Source organism: Astyanax mexicanus, chromosome 11, assembly GCF_023375975.1.
Source record: "Astyanax mexicanus isolate ESR-SI-001 chromosome 11, AstMex3_surface, whole genome shotgun sequence".
NCBI classification, from domain to species: Eukaryota; Metazoa; Chordata; class Actinopteri; order Characiformes; family Acestrorhamphidae; genus Astyanax; species Astyanax mexicanus.
This window is the reverse complement of record NC_064418.1, coordinates 45,654,303-45,680,000: the sequence shown is the minus strand read 5'-3', so window position 1 is coordinate 45,680,000 and position 25,698 is coordinate 45,654,303. Positions and strand designations below refer to the sequence as shown.

Below are 25,698 nucleotides of genomic sequence, written 5' to 3'. Positions count from 1 at the left end.
AGACCGGTTCCTCAGTGCTGGTTCCTCACATTTTGAAGAGGCAGGACAGAAGAGGAGGCGAGTGTGTCGTCAGAGACTGTTCCCTCCCCAGGTGGACACTACTTGTGTGTGTGCACGAACACGTCCTCTACTGACCTATCACAAGCCTCGCCTCTTCACCATGGATCAATCAGCAATCGAGCGACAGGTTGGGCGAACATTTTATTCCTCTTTCAATCAATGTGTCTTAAAAGATAATGATATAGTGTTGATATAGTTAGTATCTGTCAGTTATTGGATGAATAGTCAGTTAGACCTCCTAAAAATTACATCACACATCCTTTTCTGTTAAAAGAACTGTATTTTTTGGCCAGTCTATTTGCAGGATTATTTTTATACATAAGGCGCACTGGATCATAACGTGCCTTGTAAGAGACACTACAAATAACTTCTAATTCAGCAGGTTTTGCCATTAGGTGTAGGTGGTGGTAGCTAAATAAGTTAAGTAAAGCTAAGCTTAGTAAACAAAACTGTAATAAAAAAATTAGTCAAATGAGTGCTGTTTAGATGTTACAAATTTCTCTCCTAAAAACGTTTATTTTCAGTAAGCTTAGCTTCCCGAATTTCTCCAGCACTAAGACCGGAACATGAGCATTAGAGGCTAATCGTTAGCGGGTCTCATGCTAATCCAGCAGTGCTAGCCGGGGTTAGGAGCAGGCTACAGGCCGATAATACTCACCTCTGAACAGCGAAATAGCTAACACTTAATGAGGTAAAGTGCTTCCGTTTATTTACAGTAAGCCTAGCTTTCCAAATTTCTCCACACTATGGCTGGAGCATTAGCATTAGAGGCTAATCCAGCAGTGCTAGCCTGATTTAGAAGCAAGCTATTGGCCGATAATACTCACCTCTGAATGGGGAAATAGTGAGCGTGGTTAGAGGGCAATGCTAATGCTGTTCCAGCAGTGCTAGCTGAGGTTAGGAGCAGGCTACAGGCCATTAATACTCACCTATAAACAGCGAAAGAGCTAGTGTGGTTAACGGGTAATGCTAATGCTGCTCCAGCAGTGCTAGCCGGATTTAGAAGCAAGCTATTGGCCGATAATACTCACCTCTGAACGGGTAAATAGTGAGTGTGGTTAGTGGGTAATTGTAATGCTACTCCAGCAGTGCTAGCTGGGCTTAGAAGCAGGCTACAGGCAGATAATACTAACCTCTGAACAGCGAAAGAGCTAGAGCTTAGTGTGGTTGGGGGGTAATGCTAATGCTGATCCAGCAGGAGCAGTTAGGAGCAGGCCAACAGCTGATAATTCTCACCACTGAACAGCAAAAGAGCTAGTGCGGTCAACGGGTAATTCTAATGCTGCTCCAGCAGTGCTAGCCCGGGTTAGGAGCAAGCTATTGGCCAATAATACTCACCTCTGAACAGTGAAATAGTGAGCGTGGTTAGTGGGTAATGCTAATGCTGCTCCAGCAGTGCTAGCTGGGGTTAGCAGCAGGCTACAGGCTGATAATACTCGCCTATAAACAGCGAAAGAGCTAGTGTGCTTAGCTGGTAATTCTAATGCTTCTCCAGCAGTGCTAGCTGGTGTTAGAAGCAGGCTACAGACCAATAATACTCACCTCTAAAAGGGGAAATAGTGGCTAATGCTAATGCTACTCCAGCCTCGGTGCTGGAGAACTAAACTGTACTTCACTGGAGTGTCTTTACTGCTCCTTAATACCTGACTGGTAGAATTCATATATAAGGAACACCGGATTTTGAGGCATACTGACGATTTTGGGGAAAAGTAAAGGATTTTAAGTGCAGTAATTTATCTCAGGCAGCACTTTGTGAGAATGAAAGCTGATGTCTGATGCTGATGTTTCTCTCTCTCTTGTTCCTCAGGGAACAGTCCCGTCAGTCCTGCGCTGTGCCAGCTGTGTATCCTGTGATCCTGTGAGTGAGTGCTCAGACCCAGCCTGCTCTAACAATGCTAAGATCACTGCCAGCAGAGCTCACCCCATGCTCCCCCTCTCCTCAGGTAAGGCAGAGACTGTGTGTGTGTGAGAGAGTGTGTGTGAGAGAGAGAGAGAGAGAGAATGCAGGAGGAAATTTAATGAAAACAGACTGAAAGAGAAGAAGGGAGGGAGGGTGGAAAAAGGCTGCCTATGGTAGAGTAGTTACGCACATGGAGACATCTGGCCTACTTTACTCTGCAGGTGCATCTGTTGTCTCCTTTTGTTCAACTTTAACCCTTACAACCCTTTTAGATATACTGTTTTTTTTTTGTTTGTACATTCTTATTTTTTTATAAAAGCAATAAAAGGTGAAAAACTTACAAAAACTTGAATACTTTTATAGGCACTGTACATTCTTGTGCACTGTGTAATTGTGTATTATGTATTTGTGTGTATATGTTATTAAATACTTGGAGTTATGTACTGAATTACATTTATATTTGATTTACATTCGCAAGAGGAGGAAACATCTCAAACATTTTCTCCCATCTTTGAAAACAAAAATCACATATGAACTTAAAGGATTGAAATTTAAGGATTATAATCTCTTCCTGCAACAATCTGCAGTTCCCACCTGCCTCAAGTCGGCTTTTCACTGTTTTAACACTGTTTTTAACATTGTTTTCTCAGCGGCAATAACTCTATTCTATTCTATTTTTTGCCGAACAGGTAATCACTAAGCTTCAGTAAGGTTGCGAAACATAGCTGGGTAATTTTTCACTACTGCTGGCATAGTTGCCAGCTGCATTTGGTAACTTTCGACAGCCAAACACTGACCCTGATCTAACCCTGTAAAGAAGCACATGCACAAACTTTCCCAATTCAGAAAGCTAAAATAAGCGTGTGTGTGTGAGAGAGAGAGAGAGAGAAAGAGAGAGAGAGAGAGAGAGAGAGAGAGAGAGAGATAAAAGTACAGTCAGGGTCAGGATCACCCACAGTAATTAATTGTTTATAACACTTGTGACAGCATTTCTTTCTATTCTCTGAATTAACTAATTGTTTCAGTGGACACAAAACAGTTTAGAATTAATACAAATATTGATCCCTATGTAGAAAAAAGCTAATTATAATATTGTTTGATTTATTTAACTATTATTAAGTGATAATATTTTATCTCCCCCTAATTTTACCCTTATTCTCCATGACTTTTATTACACCCTGATGTTTCAGGATTACTACATTTATAATGCAAAGCATTAAATTTGATCGTAACATTAATATAATATTAACTGTGAAATGCAATATACTGTTATATTTACAGAGATTGTTATTACATAGTAATAGCCTCCCACCATTGCAATCCTAGTATACTTTTTTTCTTATCATTTTTGAGTTTATTGTCATTTCTAAACATCATGTCGAAGACTGGGGTTCAATTCCTGCTCTGGTTGACAGAATGCTGTGCTACACCAATAAGAATCCTTGGGCAAGACTCCTAAAACTACATTGGTCCACCTCTGTAATAGGAATAACCTTGTAAGTCGCTCTGGATAAGAAGCGATTCTACATAATTTCTGATAGAAAATTGGACCAGGCTTTGGTTAATTGGTTAATGCTGACAGTGCCTGGTTAAAGTGGTCCGTGGGCGGGTCCTGCTATGGTGAGAAAGTGTTTAAGCTGTGGGAACATGCAGCAGAACTGCAGGAATAATGAGCCTGGGGTTCCAGTGTCTGCAGATCTGCAGTCCTCCCTTCCCACACACTACAGTTTGGGGTTCTAATTTTAGTGCTGCAGATGCGTTAGAGCTTTAGCTGTGGTGTGGATTCATACACCACATGATCTGTAGCATCTGGGTTGGCTTGTGTAAGAGGGATTTAAGAAGAATTTAAGAAGAGTTTCCTTCATTCAGATGATCTGTTTCAGCAAAACAGTTAAAACTGTCAAAAGGTCTTTGTATTATAGGACCTAATGAACTGTAGAGTGCAACTTTATTCACTAGTTTGATGACAAAATAAGTACATGCATAAAATGTTTAGTAGATTTGTTTGTAGAAGAGATCTGTGAACATAAAGAACCCATAGAAAAAAAGGTTTGGTTTGATGTAAAAGGTTTTTTTTACTATTTAAAAATTTATTTACACTTAAAAAATTAACTGTATAATAGTTCAAATGCAATTGATTGATTACAATTCAATCAGTATGTTGTCATTGTTTCAATCAAATTGTAGGAAAAGTGATATAGTATAAAAACACAGTATAAGAACATAGTATATATCTAATGTGATTTTATACTATGTATTATTATAGTGTTCACACTGGCAGGCGACTTACTTAAGGGCGGGATTTGTAGCCGCAACTTGGTGAAACAACATTCAACACCAATTGCAGCGATCTTGTAATGCCTCAACACAAGGAGGGTGAAGACTAGCACATGTCTCCTCCGACACATGTGAAACCAGACTCCACCTCTTTTCCACCTGCTGCTTATGCAGAATTAGCGACTCAGTTCTGATACATCAGCTCACAGATGCCTTGTGCTGATCGACATCACCCTAGGAGTGATGAAGAGAAAGAGCACCATTTACTGTACCTACCCAGAGAGAGCAAAACCAACTGTGCTTTCTCAGGGCTCCGGCAGCTGATGGCGAGCTGCATGACCGGGATTCGAACCAGTGATCTCCTGATCATAGTGAAAAGTGGTGCATGACAGAGTGCGGTGGCACAAGCTACTTGTCGCCTGCCAGTGTGAACGCAGGGTAACAGACAGAGGTTATTTTTTTTTGTGTTTGACTATATCAGCACACCTGAGCATAACAGCCAAGTGAAGTAATGCTAAAATGTATGATTTTTCTAATATTTTGTTTAGCATGTAAATGTTGCTTTTTTTGTCCACAGAGAACTTCTTATCCGTCTACCTCCACATGGGCCTTGCTAGAGAGAACTGGCTCCGACAGGACCATCCCATTTACAGCTTTACAACTGCAGAGAATACACTCCACTCCCCATTCAGTAAGAATTAGCTCCGATCTTATATTTGCTAGAGTGCTTTAAGTGCCTTAAGTGTACCAGCTTACTGCTAAACACTACAAAATGTCAGGCTAACCTAAAATGATAAAATAGCTCAATACAAAGTTTCCTAACTCTCACACGGGCCATACCAGGCACAGACATTAAAAAACGATTAGGCTTACAAGGGTTGTGAGGGACAGGCAAGGTCAGAATAAAATGACAGCAAATGTAAAGAACATACCAAAGAGTTGTCATGCAAACCAGGGTCATACACAGTAAATACAAAAACACAAGGGAGAAGGCAAAAGAGAGGTTCAAAAATACAAGAACAGTAGGCAACATGTAATCAATAAAAAATGGTATTACAAAAAAGGGTGAGTAACGTGGAAGACAAAACAATGAAACTAGCTAGTTTCAAAGAACTGAGCAAACTAAGGGGTATATACACTAAGGAGGGCAGGTGGAGCCAATTAGCAACTTGGAGAGCGGGAACCCCACAGCATCATGTGATCAGTGGAGTCAGGATTGAGACTCACATTTTAACTTCTGCATTTCAGTTTGGCTAACAGTGCATATTGAGTTAAGCCTCAAAAACATAAGCTTTTATTTTAAACAATTATGATTAAAATTGATTATATACCGGGTATACTATTCGCCTTCATCACATACTTATATCGTCCTCAGACTGGCAGGCATTTGACAATAGAGCATTAGGAGCATATGATATCATAACAATTAATAAGCAGCAGTTAGACCATAGGGCCACCCAGGAGTCTAAGCATTAGAAGAGAGCTCCCAGTTGCTTTTTTTGTCATTTGTGAATCATATTTTAATATTTATTCTTGACCTATTGTTAAACTAATATGTAGAATTAAATGTTGACTAAATTAAGTTGGGATAACTCTTTGTAAATGCTTTGTAATCAGTTCATTATGTAAGAATATTACATAGAAATAAACCTAAAGACCTTACCCTTAACAAACATGACCCCTGCACAGGCTGTCGTAACGTATCCGCTCATGATTTCTGAGAGAATCAGTGCGTTTGAGTTTGATAAAGCCCCCCAGAGACATGCTCTTTCTCTGCAAACGCTCCGAAGGTCAAGATAAACCGCTGCCCGCTGCCACTAACCTAATGCAGCCCAGCTGTAAGTGAGCTGATTTGGCAGCTGCTCTGTTTGGCCTGGCACCAGGGGAGTTTCTTACTCCCCCCCAAACACACACACACACACACACACACACATTCTTAAACACACACACACACACACTCACTCACTGACTCAGCCACTCTATTCATTAATCACCCACTGCTTCTCTTTGCTCTGCTGCCTATTTCTGATAGAGTCTAACGATCTTTCCAATCACTAGTGTTCTTAATCCAGAGAGAGAGAGAGAGAGAGAGAGAGAAAGAGAAAGAGAGAGAACAAGTGGGGCATGAGAAATAGACAGAGAGAGGGAGAATGAGTGAGAAAAATAGTGAAAGAGAGAGAGAAAGAGTATGGGACACAAAATATATATATAGAGAGAGTGAGTATGGGGCACAAGAGAGATAGAGAGAGAGAGAGAGATAGAGAGAGAGAGAGAGATAGAGAGAATGAGTGGGGCATGAGAAATCAAGTCAAGTCAAGTCAAGTCAAGTAGTTTTATTGTCAATGCTGCATATGTACAGGACATACATAGAATTGAAATTACGTTACTCTCCTTCCCAATTTTACAGCAAGTACAGATAATGGATAATAAAGAAAAAGGGGAGACACTATGTGTACAATACAGCAGCAGGGACACAAATAGACATACATGAGACAAAAACAAGGTGCAGTAGTGGTGGGGGTGAAATAGATATATAAATAGAAATAAAAAGAAATAAAAATATAATCTAAATGAGTGGGAGACACTATATGTACAATACAACAAAAACACAATAGACATTTGTGAGACAGAAGATAATAGTGCAATATTAATGGTGATTAAGATCAAGTGACAATATAAATAGAACCCGTATAACAGTAGTGCAAATGTTGTATCTAGCTTAAGGCTGGTAAAGTTCTTAAAGTTCCCAGTTCTTGGGGAATTAAAGTGTGTATGACAGTGCAGCGTAACAGTAGTGCAGGTATTGGGTGTGTAGTGCAGGTCCTTTTACAAAAGTTACAGTACTGTGTGTGTTCTAGTGCAGAGTTTCAGTACTGTGTTGGTGGGAGGGTGTGGGGTCAGGATTGGGATGGGGGGTAGAGCAGGAAGAGAGTTCAGCATCCTCACAGCCTGATGGATGGGGCTGTCTCGCAGTCTGCTGGTCCTAGACCCGAGACTCCGCAGTCTTCTCCCTGATGGCAGCAGGCTGAAGAAGCTGTGTAGTGGGTGGGAGGGACAGAGAGAGGGAGAATGAGTGAGAAAAATAGTGAAAGAGAGAGAAAGAGAGAAAGAGTATGGGGCACAAAAAAGAAAGAGAGAGAATGAGTGATAAAAATATATATATAGAGAGAGTATGGGGCACAAGAGAGATAGAGGGAGAGAGAGAAAAAGTGTGAAATATATATATAGACCGAGGGAAAGAGAGAAAGAGCATGGGACATGAGAGAGATAGAGGGAGAGAGAGAATGATTGAGAAAAATAGTGAGAGGGAAAAACAGAGAGAGTATGGGACACAAGAGAAGGAAGGAGAGAGAATGAGTGAGAAAAATAGCGAGAGAGAGAGAGAGAGAGAGAAGGAGTGAGTATATGGCACAAGAGAGACAGAGGAAGAGAGTGAATAAGAGACTGAGTGGGAAAATAGTGAGAGAGAGAACAAGCATAGGGCACAAGAGAGAGGAAGAGAGTAAGAGAGAAAGAGTGAGAAAAATAGTGAGAGAGAGAGAGAGAGAGAGAAAGAAAGAAAGAGTATGTGGCACAAGAGAGATAAAGGGAGTAAGAGAGAATGAATTAGAAAAATAGTGAGAGAGAGAACTAGAGTTAAAGGCAGGAGAGTGAGAGAGAAAAAGAGAATGGGAGAGAGGAAGAGAGAGGAAAAAAAGAGAGTTGTTATTTTCATAATGCTTTAGCTACTTTAAATGTTAAATATTGAGAGAAAGACCAAGAAAAAGAGAGAGACACAGAGATAGAGAGAGAGAAAGAGAGAGAGAGGGAGAGAGTTCACAATTGCAGACTCATGCAGAAACACATCATACCTCATGCTGCTTTGTTGATTTACTGTCAGTAAATGAGATAAAAATCAACACACTGAATAGAAAATGAACTGTGGGGGAAAATTCTGACTCATTTTTATTTATAGATTCTTTCCTTACTCAGGGAAGAGCAGGGCGTTCTGATGTTGCAGGGGAGGCTAAATCACTTCAGACCTCCTGCCCTCAAGGCCACTTAGAATGTTTGTGTGGTTTTCTGTACCAAAAACATAAACCAAAGAAAGTCAAGTCAATATTTATATGACCGTTTTCCAACCTCGCTGAGAATTCAACAGGTTTCTGAGGTCTGTCCACAAATATTCAGTAATGTTTAGTGGGGGGTGGGGCAGAATATTGAGACATTAGCGCTCTACACTCCCTAATGCCCACCCCCCAATTTGTTTTACTAAAGTTACTGCTTTATTACGCCACATGGTGGCGCTATAATCAAATTAATACCGGTAATAAACCTGTGGTGAAGAATATTGGTTGTTCTGTAAAAACAACAATAAATCCATAATTTCTGGAACTGGAAAGTGCTTAAAAAATATTGGGTGAAGAAACAAGGAGGTGGTCATAATGTTTTGCTTGATTGGTGTACATATTGATATTGAATTTTTGTTCAGCCCTATGATCCAGCAATATAGGGCCATATTTTAGGGATCGTTGCACACCAGTCAAATGCAGATGGATTTAGGGCGTGTCCGTGTCCATAGACTGTGTGTAGCTGGACAGAGCATCGTCTCTCAAAAGTGAAGCCACCACAGGTCAGGCGCCCCCTGCTGTTCGGTTGCAGAAAGTTGTGTAACCCCACCCATCCCCATAGGTTTCAATGGCAAAACAGACAACTTTCAATTACGTTTTTTTCTAATATACTGTAATTCTACCTCCTTTATTTAAAAGCAGCAGCTAGTGTAACCTCTGCTTATATTGCCACATTTTTATATCCCCACAGAACTAGTTTTTTTAAACTGTTATTCAGCTCTATTTAAAAAGGTGTGGTTATTGGTGTGTACACCTAGCCGGGGTGGGACCAATGACTGTATGGGTGGGACCATAGACTGTGTGAGCTCTGTGGAGGCAGCCCTCAGGTGCGGGGTTATTTAAATGAGTAGGCTGTCTCTCCACAGTCTTTCTCTGTGAACGGCAACACGGCGTCCATCTTTTCTACAGTCCCTGGGCATGTTAGTGTATCTTTTATATTGTGAGGGTGCAAAAAATACCAATCAGTGTGCCAGTTGTCATTTCCTTTAAGAGCCAGGTGTGCTCTGACTTTGGCGCGTTCATATCAGCACGGCACTTTTGTGTGTCTCAGCAGAGGATACTGACCTGCATGTTCACACAGTGAAAGTGCACCAGCAGGTGATTTTAAAGAAAGACAATATTATTTTATTCTTTATTCTGTTTACTGTTGATGTAAAAGTTGGATTAGCGCACTGCAGCTTGTCCATGTGTGCTCCTGCATGGCTAACATAGGATTGGACATTGTCAGGGTTTTAATCAGTCAGTGGTGCACCTGTATTTCCCACCGACAAGATTACCTGAATACACCTCACTTCCAGATGATGCAGGCACAAGACGTGAAAATAAACTGTTAACGGGGTATAAGATAGCAATGAGCACCGCGACACGCCTTGCACATGGTGTACGATAGGGCCCATAATGTCAGCTGTATTTGGAGAAAAGCAAGGAACATTCCGATTTCTTTGAGACTTATAAATTTTCACAACAAACAGATACACACACACACTGCCTGCCCACAGCTGAGGATTTATATTTCCTCTGTTGTGCTGAAGTCTTTGTGTGTGTGTGTGTGTGTGTGTGTGTGTGTGTGTGTGTGTGTGTGTGTGTGTGAAAGCATGGCTGTCAGTAGTGTTTTGTAGTCTGTGAAAGTGCAAACCAGAATAAAGAATCTCTGCTTATCTGAGGCTCTCAGACCATGTGTCTTCCACCCTGCAGCCTCCAGAGCCAGAGCAGATATTACCAACAAATAGCCTGCTCCTCTGTCAGCCCACACACACACACACACACCCACACACACACACACACTGCCAGTCAAAAGTGTGGAATTTTAATGATATGAATTTTTGCAATTACTTTACAAATAAACAGATTGTAAAATACTAGTGCTGTCAATGTTAAAGCTTTAATGTATACAATTAACTAGGAATCAGTGACACATTTAATTTTTTAAAAATATAATTAACTACATCACCAAATTTGACCCCAACTTCTTCCACAATCTGCGACAAATATACTATCAAATATACTTCTTTTTAATTGAACTAAACTGCTGATAAAGTGCAGTTTAATCTGATATATTATATTATACCAAATAAAATAATGCTATGATCAAATGCTGTCTGTGCTGCTTCATGCTGTTTACACACTAAGAGCATGGAATGTGCAGCGTTCATTGCTTACAGCTGCAAAACTCTGTCTGTTTAATAGACCTGTGCTGCACGTGCCGTTGAAAACACTTTGTTTATTAGCACTGCAGCAATTTTTTTTAGCATTCTGTGATAAAGCAGCTTTACACTGCTATAGATGCAGATATACCAGCTGGAGCACATAATCTTCTCATTATATTTACTTCGGTAACACTTTATAATAACTTTCATTAATATACCATTAATTAATCATTAATAACGGTTATTTTTTAACGGTTCATTCAAAAAATATAAAAAGTTGCTATCACATATGTAAATACTAATGAGCGCCTTGGCAACATGAACTGCAATTGATAAATAAACATTCACATAAAATTCAATAAAATTCGCATTTACTAGCGATTTATTAATGTTCAAATTCTGATGAGCTAATGATTTGCTAATATTTTTAAATAAATATGAATATCTATGCTGATAAATAAGTGCCATATGTGAGCATTTGTTAATATTCAAATTCTGATGAACTACTGCTTTGTTCACATCTACTGATCATTAGTTAAAAATATATTAATGAAAGTTATTATAAAATCTTACCTTTACTGTTTTTTTGCTCCCACGCCAGACAGCTCTGACCAATCAGAGGAGACGATGTGCTTGCGCGGTTTATTAGTGTGCATTTTGGTGCGTTTAGGTTTATACCTGTGTGAAACTAAACCAAACCCTGCTAAAGAAAGAGTTTCTGGGTTACAGGATGTACACACCGGTTTCCAGCAGCCAGACGCGCTCACACTCACAGGAGAGAGAGCACTCCGGTCCGGTGGACTCGTACCAGCCAGGACACGCCCAGTTCTACTCCCAGACCCAACAGACCCACTCCCAGGACTCCCAGACCCACTTCCAGACGGGTTCTGAAAAGAAGGCACCATCAGACACAGACAGGTATGACTGACTCTTTACTGCACCCTGCTGGCTGATGTATACATAGCATTGAGTTAAAAAAGTAAAGTTTAGGTAATTACAGCTAAGATTTAACTCATATTGATTTATTATAAGTACTGTTTTATACTATCAGGTAAAAAAAAAACATTTTTAATTTAATGAAATTAAAGGCTAAATTAGAGGCTAAATAGTGATGAATTTCATCTAACATGCAAATAGACACAATAGATTATATCAAGGTCCACTAAAATGATTTAGGTCTCTCCACTCTTCCCCCAGACTCTGCTCCCTTGATTTCATTTAAATGAAATGTAAATTTTACTGATGATCAGTGATGGTTTGAAGAGACATGTCATCTGCTGGTGTTGATGCACTGTGTTTTATTTTATCAAGTCTAAAGTCAGTGCACATCGGTGATTTTGTGTTTTCCCACAAAATCTTACAGCACTTCACTTACAACATTCCCTCTGCTGACAACTTTTATGGAAATGTGGATTTCATTTTCCAGCAGGACTTGACACACTGCCCACACTTCCAAAAGTACCAATTGGTCTTATATAATATTCTAATTCAAATGTTCTGAGACACTGACTTTTGCATTTCCATTGGCTGTTAACCATAATCTTCAACAATTAAAGAAATAAATGCTTAAAATAGATCACTCTGTGTGTAATACATGAATATAACAGAGGTTTTACATTTTGTAATGAATTACTGAAATAAAGCAACTTTTCAATGATATTCTAATTTTTTGAGATGTACCTGTATTTTACAGATGTGTGTCTGTCCCAAACTGGAGCGCTCTATCCCAGCCCTGAGGACAGTGGAGAGGAGGCCGTCACACCCAACAGCTCTAACACACACCAGAGAAACTCCACACCACAGGTTACACACACAATTACTACCTCTATTAGGCTTTATATTGTGGTGCCCAACGAACATCAAACTTTACATTATGTTGCTATAAATTGGTAATATTACTTGTACTATAAACATAAAAGGTTATGTAGAGTTTTTGCTGTCAGTGTGTCATCACAAATCTGATATAATTGATGGAAAATAATCATAGTGCTATTATTATACACATTATTTGTTAAGTTTTTAACAGATACAACAGCTTTAGTTACTGTATATCAAACAGTAAAGCATGTTAAGTAGTTTAGTTTGTGATCTAGAAGAACTTTCTGTGTTTTTCCCAGTTTTCTGTGCGAAGGCGAAATGCAGAAAGCGTCTACAACATAAACAACATAGTCATCCCCATGTCCCTGGCTGCTTCTACTAAAGTGGAGAAGCTTCAGTATAAGGATATTCTCACACCCAGGTACAGAAGCTCTTTAACTAATGCAAATGTTTTAATGTACTTCTTGTTTTCATAAGTTCATACATGGCAGTGGAACATACATAGTAGGCCAAAATTTTGGGCACACCTTCTCTTTTTCAATGCGTTTTCTTTATTTTCATGACTATTTACATTGTAGATTCTCACTGAAGCATCAAAACTATAAATGAACACATGTGGAGTTTTATGTACTTAACAAAAAAGGTTATGTAAATAACTAAAAAAATATATATATATTTATATTCTAGTTACTTCAAAATAGCCGCCCTTTGCTCTGATTACTGCTTTGCACACTCTTTGCATCATTCTCTCAATGAGCTTCAAGAGGTGGCCACCTGAAATGGTTTTCCAACAGTCTTGAAGGAAGGAGTTCCCAGAGGTGTTTATTAGCACTTGTTGCTCCTTTGCCTTCTTCACTCTGTGCTTCAGCTCACCCCAAACCATCTGGATTGGGTTCAGGTCCGGTGACTGTGGAGGTTCAGCTAATATTTTGTTAAGTACATAAAACACCACATGTGTTCATTCATAGTTTTGATGCCTTCAGTGAGAATCTACAATGTAAATAGTCATGAAGATAAAGAAAAAGCATTAAATGAGAAGGTGTGTCCAAACCTTTGCCCTGTACTGTATATCAAACCTTGATAGCTTCATATCTTGCTTTTGCACAAAACACTGTCAGAATTAATGTGCAAAATTGTAATTATATGTTTTGTCCCTCCTCCCCATCTTTCTTCAATCAGTTGGAGGATAGTTGACATTGTTCCTCTGGTGGAAAAAAAAGGAGAAGAGGATGATGAAGATGAGGTAGGGGCAATGCTTTTTACAGCTAAATGTGATCTAAATAATTTAAATAAAGAATGGATTATACAATTGTGTGGTGTGATTGATGGAGCTCCATCCAAAAACTTTTGAATTTGATGATTTGTGGAGTTGGGAAGGACGTGGGTGGTGATCATATTGTGGCGTGGAAGAGGAAGGAAGACCCGTGAGACTCATGCTGAATGCTCAACAGCTCCTTTATTGAACCGGCTTGCCACTCACTTACAGTCTTTAACAAGACTAGGAGAGCTAAAACCAACCACCCACAGAGCTAAACAGCCCAAAGGCCACCAACCCAGCTGTGTGTTTCCCAGATGGCAGATCCAGAGTGGTGCCCACCCTCTCTGCATAACCCCTCCCAAGGGAGATGCCCCACCCCTGTCATCCTCGCACACAGGAGAACAGAAACATGCCTGCAGGCAGCCACACACACAACCCAGAGCCGCCACATAGCCCCCCTCCCAAGGGTCAGCCGTCCTGGCGACCCCACCAACCCAACACAAACCCCGTGTACAACATTTTATTTTTTTATTTATTTTTTTTTTACAATCAGTCGCAAACAAAGTCATTAAGGCGGGCGGGCGGCCTCCGTGCCCGCGGCAGCCTGGAGGGGCCGGGCACGGCACCGCCTGCCAGCGGCTCCGAAGAGCCAGAGTTCAGGTCAGGCACGAGTGCAAGGCCGGCAGGCTCCGCACCACCGTCCACAGTGTCCGACAGTCTCGGCCTATAGGGGGCCAGTCTATCACGGTGCACAATCATAGTGCGTCTGCCCCACCAGATCTTATACACCACCTCCCCCAGCCTGGACAGCACCAAGCACGGACCCACCCAGGCCGACTGGAGCTTCGGGCACAGTCCCTTCTTCCGCTGAGGGTTATATAGCCAAACCCTCGCCCCCACCGCCAACGGGTCCCCAAAGCAGCGCGTGTCGTACGCACGCTTCTGCTTCTGTCCGGCAGCAGACTGGTTGGAGCGCGCTAGACGGTGTGCTAATTCCAGCGAAGACATAAGGTCCGAGACAAAAGTGGGCGTGTCCGAATCGTACCCGCCCCCGTCAGGAGGCGCCCCAAAAGCCAGGGAGACCGGCGTCCTCAGTTCGCGCCCGAACATAAGCAGAGCCGGCGTGAATCCCGTCGTCTCCTGCACAGCGGAGCGACAGGCCAGCAGCACTAACGGCAGGTGCCTGTCCCAGTCACGCTGGTTCTTGTCCGACACCATGGCCAACTGCGCCGCCAGCGTGCGGTTAAAACGTTCCACCAGTCCGTCACTCTGCGGATGAAGGGGCGTCGTCCTGGTCTTATGGATTCCCAGGATGCGGCAGACCTCCGCCATGACCTCCGACTCGAAAATTCTCCCCTGGTCGCTGTGCAGTTCTTCCGGAACCCCGAATCTGCAAAAGAACTCCCGCACCAGGATATCCGCAGTAGTGACCGCCCCTTGGTCCGGCACCGCGTAGGTCTCTGGCCACTTCGTGAAATAGTCCATCGCCACCAGAACAAAGCGATTTCCAGAGTCCGTCACCGGAAAGGGGCCCAGCACGTCCACGGCCACCCGCTCCATCGGGCTGCCGCACTGGTAAGGGTGAAGTGGGGCGCGGGGCGCCCTCGAGGGGCCCTTCTTGGCAGCGCACACGTCACAGCAGTGCACGAAGAGTTCCACGTCGGTTCTACACCCAGGCCAATAGAAGCGTTGCCTCAGGCGCTTCAGAGTCTTGGTGACACCAAAGTGCCCAGCCCCAGGTGACCCATGAACTCCCCGTAGGACCGATCCCTTAAGCGCCTGCGGTACCACCACCTGAACAACGCGCCGCCCGTTCGCCGGATCCTCCCAGGTATGGCACAGCACGCCGTCGGAACAAACTAAAACTAGCCCAGTTGGAGCGCAACGCCTTAGCAATTGGGCCCAGCGGCACCACCTCCCCCCATGACGGTGTGACGTTCGCACTGAGCGCGTGTACTGCCCACGATAATTCGCGATCCGCCCGTTGCGCATCGCGGAGCTGCTCTACGGACACCTGAGCCACCCCGACAGCGCCAGTAACATCCCCGGAGATTGCAGCGCAGCGTGCGGTCTCAGCAGATTTCTCCTCAGCACGAGCACAATGTTTGCAGTCGGCGGCCACACACGGCCGGCATGACAAAGCATCCGCGTTACTGTGGCCACGGCCCGGGCGGTGCACAACCTCAAAACGAAACTCCTGGAGTCTAGATAACCAGCGCGCGAGTTGGCCCTCGGGCTCGCGGAAACGCATGAGCCACTGTAGCGAGGCGTGGTCAGTGCACAGCAGAAAGGGCACCCCATACACGTACGCTCGGAAATGTTTAAGGCTTTCGACCACCGCGAGTAGTTCCCGGCGCGTTACGCAATAGTTGCGCTCCGCCTTGTCCAGGCGCCGGCTATAGTACGCTATTACGCGCTCGGAGCCGTCCTGAACCTGCGACAGGACTGCTCCGAGGCCGTGGTCGCTCGCATCAGTATCCACAATGAAACTCTCAGACACCTTCGGATACGCTAGAATCGGAGCATTGCACAGGCGGCTTTTTAGCTCCTCGAATGCCCGCTCCGCCTCGTCAGACCAGCGGAATTTCACACTAGGCTTAGTCAGAGCATGAAGCGGCGCTGCCACGTCCGCGAACCCCCTAATAAACCGCCTGTAATACGAGGCGAGCCCCACGAAGCTGCAAACCATTTTTGCGTCTCGCGGTGTGGGCCAGTCACGGACCGCCTCCGTCTTTTTGGGATCGGTTTCCACGCCAGCACCGCTCACTACGTGGCCCAGGAAGCTCACGCGCTGCCTTAGCAGATTACACTTTGCCGGATTGAGCTTCAGGTTAGCCGCCTGAATCGCGCCGAGCACCATTTCAAGGTGAGACAGTGCGGAGTCGAAGTCGGTTCCGTGCGCCAAGACATAATCCAAATAAACGACGCAGCACGACCGCGGAACCCCGCATAAAACACGCTCCATAAGACGCTCAAAAGTAGCCGGCGAGTTACACAATCCGAACGGAAGCACCGTGAAATGCCATAGGGCTGAGCCGAGCGAGAAAGCGGTTTTCTCCCTATCCCCCGCCGCGAGGGGCACCTGCCAATATCCACTCCTCAGGTCTAACGAGCTGAACCAGGCTGAGCCAGACAGCTGGTCCAGCGTATCGTCGATCCTGGGGAGCGGGTAGGAGTCAAGCTTCGTGACAGCGTTAAGTCGCCGATAATCCACGCAAAAGCGCCAATTTCCATCCTTCTTTTTCGCAAGGACCACCGGGGCCGACCATGGGCTGCTCGAAGGCTCAATAATGCCCGTACTCGCCATCTCGCGGACTAACTGCTCCGCCGCTACGCGCTTTGCTAACGCAAGATGGTGCGGCCTCAGCCTGATGGGCTGGGCGTCACCCGTGTTTATCGAATGAACCGCAAGGCTAGTTTTAGTACACTCGCGCTCAGACACAGCGAAACTCGTGCGAAAACGGACGATCAGTTCGCGCAAACGGAGTTGTTGGGGACCAGATAAACCCACACAACTGCGCTCCAGCATCTCCTCTATCGGATCTACACTCAACCCCGCATCCAGCGGACCCTCTACCGTATCACGCACCGAATCACACACATTCCCTCCCACCAGTTCACTTACCCCTAACTCGTCGCGTATCTCTACGGGGAGTCCAGTCACCAGCACCGAGCCCCGTGCACAGTCAATGATAGCTCTGACGCGTGAGAGCAGGTCCTTGCCCAGAATGCACGGGTCGTTGATGCGTCCTACCCAGAACTGTTGTTGAAAGGGCCCCTTGCCGACATCAATCGTCAACTCCGTTAATCCTAAGAGACCTATAGGATCCCCGGTGACTGAAGAGAGAGCGATGCGCTTGCTGTTGTCAGTCACAAACTCGGCCGCTACCTCCGTCGCTAGCTCGGGCCGTATCAGAGAGACTGACGAGCCCGTATCCACCAGCGCGTTCACCGTCACTCCATTCAATGTGCATTTCAGGAAATAGCCGCTGAGTCCGGCAGTTCCGGAATCAGATCCCGAGGGTAAGCATAGCGTTCCTGGGGCCACCGTAACCCTCACCGGCCGGCTGCAGTGCGCTCGCTTGTGGCCACGCCCCCCGCAGCGCCAGCACTCCAGTTGGGCATCAGACCGGCTCCGACCCCACCTCTGCGAATCACGGGCAACCGGCGACACCCCCCACGGTCCAGGATGGCTTGAGAGGATGAGTTCGGACCGCTCCGCCACCTCCACCGCGGACTCCAGGGTCTGCGGGTCGGCCAGCCTCACGTGTTTGCGCAGCTCGCTCGGCTCGAGGGCGCGCAGAAAGTGATCCAACGCGAGCCTCCTCTGGGCCGCTCGCGGAAACGTTGGGTAAGCTTGGCGGGTTAGCAGGGCCATCTCCGATGCCAACACGCCCAGTGTCTCTCCCTGCTGTCGGCGTCTATCCGCCACTAGCATTTTGGTGTCCGTCTCCGACGGTTGGCGGCTGAAACGTGTTCTCAGCGCCCGCGTCAGTTCACTAGCATTTTGGTGTCCGTCTCCGACGGTTGGCGGCTGAAACGTGTTCTCAGCGCCCGCGTCAGCTCGCAGCGGCACTCGGCGGGGAGCTCGATCAGTACCCTCAGCGCATTGCCCCGCAGCGCCAGGCAGAGGTTGGCGGCCGTCTCGGCGTCCGTCCAGCCCGCCACAATCTCAAGCTGAGCTTCGAAGGCTGTCCAGTCAGCGCTGCCGTCGTAGGGGGTAAAGCGGGGTTGAGCCGTCAAGCCCGCCATCCCGGAGGCATTCGCCGCCATCATCGCGTCGTGCGTTCCGCGAGTCGGCGCCGCTGTCCTTGCGCCATCCGCTCCGTGAGCCAGCGCCGCCGTCCTCGCGCCATCCGCACTGGGAGCCAGCGCCGCCGTGCTCGCGTCGTCCTCTCCCCGGCCACGACCTCCGAACAGCCTGCTGGCGCCGTCAGGTCAGAGTCCACTCCGCTGGAGAGCCTTGCCTCTAGTCCGTTGGTCCGCTGTCTTCCTCCTCAGCCGTTCGATTTCCCCTGCCAGCAGCTCAATATCTTCCAGCAGGGTCACTTCTGACACCAAATGTGGCGTGGAAGAGGAAGGAAGACCCGTGAGACTCATGCTGAATGCTCAACAGCTCCTTTATTGAACCGGCTTGCCACTCACTTACAGTCTTTAACAAGACTAGGAGAGCTAAAACCATACCCACAGAGCTAAATAGCCCAAAGGCCACCAACCCAGCTGTGTGTCTCCCAGATGGCAGATCCAGAGTGGTGCCCACCCTCTCTGCATAACCCCTCCCAAGTAGGGAGTAGCTACTCGATTTACACACTGATGTCACCTCCAAACAACAGGAAGATAACCAATCTTAAAACCTACTAATAGTAATGATTTTTTTTGTTGTTTAAATCTTAGCAGCTACATGTTTGTGACATAACATAACTATACTTTACTTTACTTTATCTCCTTAGGTAAACCCAATGAAAGTAGAGTCCCTTTGAAATACTTTTGGTATGAGTTAGGAAATTGATATTTGAAAAACAATAAATTTCTTCATTTTAGTAGATATACGTTATATTAAAATCTATTTTATATATGTACAAAAAATGTAATTTGATATATTATGGGGGGTCTTCCAATACTTTTGTTCGTAAACTATCTGGACAAATGAGTGATGAGGGGAAAGAGCGCCATCTACCCACCCAGAGAGAGCAAAGCCAGTTATGCTCTCTCAGGGCTCCAGCAGCTGATGCATGGCAAGCTGCATGACTGGGATTCAAACCAGCGATCTCCCGATCATAGTGGCAGCACCTTAGTCAGCTGGACCACCCAAAACCTACTAGCCTACTATGTTTGATATAGTCATAGATTTAGTCTCCTTCTCAGATAGCAAAAATCACTCACCGAAAACTAAAACCCCGGCTGCTCAGTATAATCCACATACTGCCCAATTCTGCATAGACAATGCCAAGTCTCAGCTAAACTCAGGCCAATTCTTAATGCTATCTGAATTTATCTATGTTAACTATACCTTAAATGAAGTAGTGTGTTGGCATGTGTTACCATGTGTTAGCCTGAAGAAGGTTATTAGATCTCTTCTGCTCTTTTAGGCGGATATGCTCTCAGACGAGACGTTTTCTCAGAGACACCAGCGGTATGAACACAGAGAGAAACTCCGCTGGAGCTCCTGGGAGAACGGCAGGAGCAGGACCAGATCTACCATGTGAGTGTGTGTGTCTGTTGTATGTGTTTATACAGGGGTTGGACAATGAAACTGAAACACCTGTCATCATTTTAGTGTGGGAGGTTTCATGGCTAAATTGGAGCAGCCTGGCGTTTAATCTTCATTAATTCCACATTGCACCAGTAAGAGTGTGAAGGTTCAATTAGCAGTGTAAGAGCACAGTTCTACTCAAAATATTGCAATGCACATAACATTATGGGTGACATACCAGAGTTCAAAAGAGGACAAATTGTTGGTGCACGGCTTGCTGGCGCATCTGTGACCAAGACAGCAAGTCTTTGTGATGCATCAAGAGCCACGGTATCCAGGGTAATGTTAGCATACCACCAAGAAGGACCAACCACATCCAAAAGGATTAACTGTGGATGCTGTAAGAGGAAGCTGTCTGAAAGGGATGTTCGGGTGCTAACCCGGATTGTATCCAAAAAAACATAAAACCACGGCTGATCAAATCACGACAGAATTCAATGTGCTCCTCAACTCTCCTGTTTCCACCAGAACTGTCCGTCACCACAATCAATTATTGTGCTCTAAATCCTGATGTTTCAGTTTCTTTGAGTTAGAAGCTGTTATCTACATTAATGATGTTCTTCTCTTCTTTATTTTTACAGGTTTTCTGGTTCTCTACAGCTGTGCTCAGATCAGTCATTGACCCACAGCATGCTCGGATCCTCACCTGAGTTCAGCCTGGAGGAGAGAAAGGTGAGCATCCCAGAGATCCTGCTGGAGACGGCCTCTGATCTACTAAATACAAACTACAGGAGCTTTAGTGTAATATAATGAAGATCTCCATGGGTGTTTTGACAGCCTCTATATAAAGTCTTATTTGGAAGGTTTTTGTTTTACCGGGGAGCTGGAGTAATGTATTTTTAACACAGGATGTCAGTTAAATCTTTGACTGATTCTCAAGAGATAAGAAATCTCAACATAACTGAGATGGGAGTAGCTACTCGATTTACACTCTGATATCACCTCCAAACAACAGGAAGATAACCAATCTTAAAACCCACTTATAGTAATGATTTTTTTTGTTGTTTAAAACTTAGTAGCTACAACACGTTTGTAACATAACAATGGTGGCACCATAACAATGGTGGCAATTGCTTCCGTAAAAGCTGCAGAATACTATACTTCACTTTACTTTATCTCTTCATTTAAATCCAATGAAGGTCTTTGGAGTCCCTTTGGAATACTTTTGGGTTGAGTTGGGGAATTGATATTTGAAATACAATATGTTTCTTTATTATAGTAGATACAATATAATTATCAATATGAACAGTAAGTATGAAAGCCACCACCTGTGGTGTATATAATCACATGTTATATTAAAATCTATTAAGTATATGTACAAAAAAATAATTTCATATATTAATTTAAAAAGAAATTAAAGACATTTTCATGATACACAATTTATCACAATATTTTGACATGGAGGCAAAATGCAATTATTTTATTGCCTTTTTGTCTTTAAGCACTGATGATATCTTCGTTATCCTCCTGAGAATCCAGGCATTTTCTTGGTCTGAATTTTTAAATGCTTCCAGCTATTTGGGATTAGCAGGACCTAAAAGTAGAACAACTAAACTTTGTCTTTGCACAGGAAGTTTTTGCAAAAAAAAAAAGTCCTCATATGGGGACAGTTGTTTATTTCAACGTTAAACATTATTCTTGCCATTTGTGATCAGAAGAACCCAATTAGTCCAAAAACAGCATTGTAGCTTTGATTAGAATTTGTATATGGCTTTTTTTTGTCTGTACTGACTATAAAAACTTTCCACTGGGATTCCTGCAACCTTGTTTTTTGCTGCAGAGAAGTAGAAATGTAATGTCCCCATACGTGGACGTCGGGTCTTAAGAGGATATAATAAATCATATTATCGATATAATAAGAGAAATTTCACAGTGTGACAAAATATCAATATATTGCTCAAGTTTATGTGGTGATCATTCAACATCCTAACCTTAGTAATCCTTTAGTGGTTAAAAAACAATTAAATTCTCACAGCAATGCTCCAGAATCTAGTAGAAAGTTTCCCCATGTGAAAAAAAAAAACGAACAGGATTAAATACTGTTGATGACAATGTCACAAACAAATCAACCTGAACAGCCTGAATGTGCATTAACATAAAATATGGATTAAAAACAGAGTCACCATCTGTTATAGTGTATCAGCCTGAGACTGAAATGAAGTTAATAAGCAACTAATTGATTTCTTTTATGACTTTAACACCTTTAAATAACAGCCCATTTAATGTGTGTCCACTGATACTCCAATCCAGCGCTCTGCCTTCTGTCTGGGGTTAACACACACACACTCACACATACACACACACACACACACACACACACACCTGTGGCTCCTGCAGCATCTGATCTAATTTTAGCAGCTAGAATGAGCGCCTTTATCTTGGCTGGGCAGTTGTAAAGGTTGCTCCAGCTGAAAGGTGACGGCTCCAGGACACATCCCCTTCTGACACAAACACACACACACACACACTGTGAAGGTCACTGCATCTCAGAGCATTGTCTGTTTTTTATTGTCCAACACCTACTTGTATTACACTATAAGGTTGCAACTAGCAACTGCTTTCCTAATTGATTAGTTTAAAAATTGTGAATTAAATGAGTTAATTAATTGGGAAAGAGGAAGTAATAGTTTTAGTCTGTTAATAACTAAATAATTCAAATTAGTAACAGATTTGTTGTATAAGATTAAACTGATTTGTTTTACACTTACTGAAATCTTTATGTATGTCAGCCTCAGAACAACAGACTTTTTAAAGAGAGGAAAAAATAGATAATCATTAAAGAATGTGTTTCAGGTTGGTCAGACACTAGAGTGCGCACCTGAACGAGTCCAAAATGACTTGGTTTATATGAAGCAGTTGAGCCAAATCTTTCATTAATACATTTTTTATCATTTTAATACTAAAAATGTTTTGATTTACTCTAAACATAACAGTGTCAAAGGTTTTAGTACTGCATATATAATTTTAAACTCCAGTTACAAACCTTTTAAATGTGCTCACCAACCAGTTAGTCAGCTTACAGTAGTAATAATGGACAAATATAGGTATATAGGTAAGAATTCCTTTTTTAGTAAAATATCTCATTCTGCATCGTTACAGTACACACAAAGAAAAGAGAGGAAAAAATTGATATTTCTTTTAAATGAAAAAATAAATAATAATTCACTAAGTACTTACTCATGGTCTCCTTCTAGCGTTATTTAGTCATTTACTTATATAGTGGGGAAAACAGTAAATGAGTAGGCTCTTAACCTTCTCTGACTCCACCTAAAACAGAATGTGTTAAAATAAATAAAAATCATTGCACAAAAAGTGCAAAAATAAATTAAAAATACAAACAGAGCATCAAAATTAAAATAATTTATACAATCAAACAATGCATAAATAGATGTCACTTATACAGTCATAATTAAAATAAAAAGCATAAAAAATCAACCTTATACAAAACTAAAATTAACTGTTATGACATAAAGGTAATTGATACAAATATAGCATTACAGAAAAACTAAAAAATAGTGGTTGATTTAGTCTCTCGTTCTTTTTTGCAAATCTGATAAAAGAAGTTTAATGCTTGTGATCTGTTAAACCACTAGAATTTAATTACATTATTTACTGACCAGTGTATATACTGTGAACTATATTGTGTATGACGATATTAAGTAATGATAGAAATGCAATACTCATATTTTGGTTAATCTCTTTTCTGTACCAGTATGACACTAAATTCATTTGTTGTTAATTATTTATTGATTTAATGTGTGTGTGTGTGTATGTGTTGTAGCCCCAGCTGCCGTGGGAAAGGCGCGTGTTTCCTTTATCTCTGGAGGAAGAGGAGGCTCTGAGATGTGAGGAAGGTGGCAGTAAATCAGAGGACACTCTCTGGTCACACAGAGAGAGAGCAGAGCTGAGTTTCACTGAGTTCAGCAGTGAGAACAGCTTCTCCTCTTTCAGCTCTGCTGCTGCCACGCCCCCTGCTGGACACACGGAGAAGTAGCACAGCCTGCTGAGGTCACCACTGAAACCTGCTGATGCTTCAACACTGAAGGGTATTTTATTGCAGAATAATCAGAATAATCATAATAATAATGATAATAATACAATATATATATAGTGATTTTACTACCAGCCAAAAGTTTTAGAACACACTGATTTAATTTTGGGATTTAAGCTCTTTAGATCCAGTGAATAACCTGTAACGAAAAAGTGCACTTAAACAGAAAAAAATTGTTATTAATGAAAACAATTAATTAGTTAATAGCTTACAGCTGGTAGGTAATAATGGAAATTAACCAAGCTTTGGAAATTATTATTTTTTTAAATGTCAGTTTACAAATAATTTTTCAAAACAGACAGCACAATCACACTTTCATTATAACAACTAGAAAAAGACACAGAAACACAGAAAACTCTGTAACTATTAAAAGTAAAAGTAAAAGACGTATGGCTGACCCACATGGCAACAACAGCTTTAGCCTTTAGCTCAGATTAACATGATTTGCCTAAGTTTTAGTTTCAGTGGTGAAGAAAAGAATTAGAGGTCTGTAAGTAATTGATGAGATGATAAAATTAAAAAGCAGCTTGTCTGGATCAACTAAACAAGAGGGGGGTTCTAAAACTTTTGACTGGTAGTGTATATATGTATATACACTACATATATACATAGATAATATACATAAACACATTTTTTTGTTTAAAATAAATATATATATATATATATTATTAACAACTAAATTATTGCCCAGCTTAATGTAAAATATTGTCATTTTTAACTAAAAGCGCATTAAATTTGATTTTCTTGTAAATAGTACAAAATTTCTATCTCAGTTCTGACTTGTTGTGTTTTTTTTTTTAAACAGGCATCAGCTCACCTGTGCAGTTCTGCAGGACCAGCTGTTCCAGGAGATTTTACACCATCACACAAAATCAGAATAATCACATCCAATCATTTCTCACTGATTGATGAGCTTTTTACTGTCATGTTTTTCTGCCACAGGGAGAAGCTTTTTAAATTGTAAGATTGTAATAGTAAGAGCAGGGCCTCTGAATGGGACTGTAAACTGTCATTATTTATATTAGTTACTAGTCTATAGCTATTTTTATTAAATTAAATGATATTAAATATATTTATTTTTTATAAATCTTTTTAAGTATACAGTGTGATTTTTATGATTTTACCAACACATACTCTACTTACACTATCAGTTCACGTGTGATTGTATCTGGTGTAATAGACAGGAACACATGCTGATTATTTTTTTCTAATGTTGGATGTCACTGTGTTTTTAAACCTGTCCAGTAATAATTCAATAAATCTACAAATCGCACACCTTCATTTCAATTCTCCATTCAGTTCTGTTCAGATTTATTAACTGTACTTTTCAAACTATAAGACAACATTAAAATCCTTTAATTTTCCCAAAAATCGTCAGTGCTCCTTATAATCCGGTGCTTCTTATGTATAAATTTTTCCAGTTGGGTAATAAAGATCAGTAAAGCCTCTCTGCTGAAGTACAGTGTCACACAGGAGTTTCAGTGAAGTTTCTTCAGCACTAAGGCTGGAGCAGTAGTAGCATTAGCTGCTAGCTGCAGCGCTAGCTCTTTCGCCGTTCAGAGGTGAGTATTATCGGCCTGTGGCCTGCTGCTAACCCTGGCTAGCACTGCTGGAATAGTATTAGCATTAGTTGCTAACCACAGAGCTAGCTCCTTTGCCGTTCAGAGCAGAGTATATCAGCGTAGTTTGCGCATTTACCGTGTTAAAACAAGCTACGCTATTAGCAACCTAGCTTGCTAATAGCGCCCTGGCTTACTGGAACACTCATGGTTTCCAGTGTAGCGCTATCGGGCAGCATTTACTAGCGCTAAGCGCTGCTAACTGT

General features: G+C 42.6%; 1 protein-coding gene across 3 annotated transcripts in view; it reads left to right on the top strand.

The window, feature by feature from the left end:
* The window catches only part of kansl1l (KAT8 regulatory NSL complex subunit 1-like), a 40,238-nt gene extending 15,084 nt beyond the window's left edge, over positions 1-25,154 (top strand). For all 3 annotated transcript variants that reach the window (XM_022680066.2, XM_049484782.1, XM_049484783.1), the window contains 11 exons: positions 1-187; positions 1,868-2,003; positions 4,815-4,928; positions 11,223-11,411; positions 12,187-12,296; positions 12,611-12,732; positions 13,491-13,554; positions 19,659-19,771; positions 20,404-20,494; positions 23,604-23,868; positions 24,679-25,154. The exon at positions 1-187 is cut by the window's left edge and continues 9 nt beyond it. In XM_022680066.2, coding sequence (XP_022535787.2) covers positions 1-187; positions 1,868-2,003; positions 4,815-4,928; positions 11,223-11,411; positions 12,187-12,296; positions 12,611-12,732; positions 13,491-13,554; positions 19,659-19,771; positions 20,404-20,494; positions 23,604-23,816 — 1,339 coding nt within the window. In that variant the 3' untranslated portion in view covers positions 23,817-23,868; positions 24,679-25,154. The remainder of the gene's footprint in view (positions 188-1,867; positions 2,004-4,814; positions 4,929-11,222; positions 11,412-12,186; positions 12,297-12,610; positions 12,733-13,490; positions 13,555-19,658; positions 19,772-20,403; positions 20,495-23,603; positions 23,869-24,678) is intronic.
* The last annotated feature ends 544 nt before the right edge of the window (positions 25,155-25,698 follow it).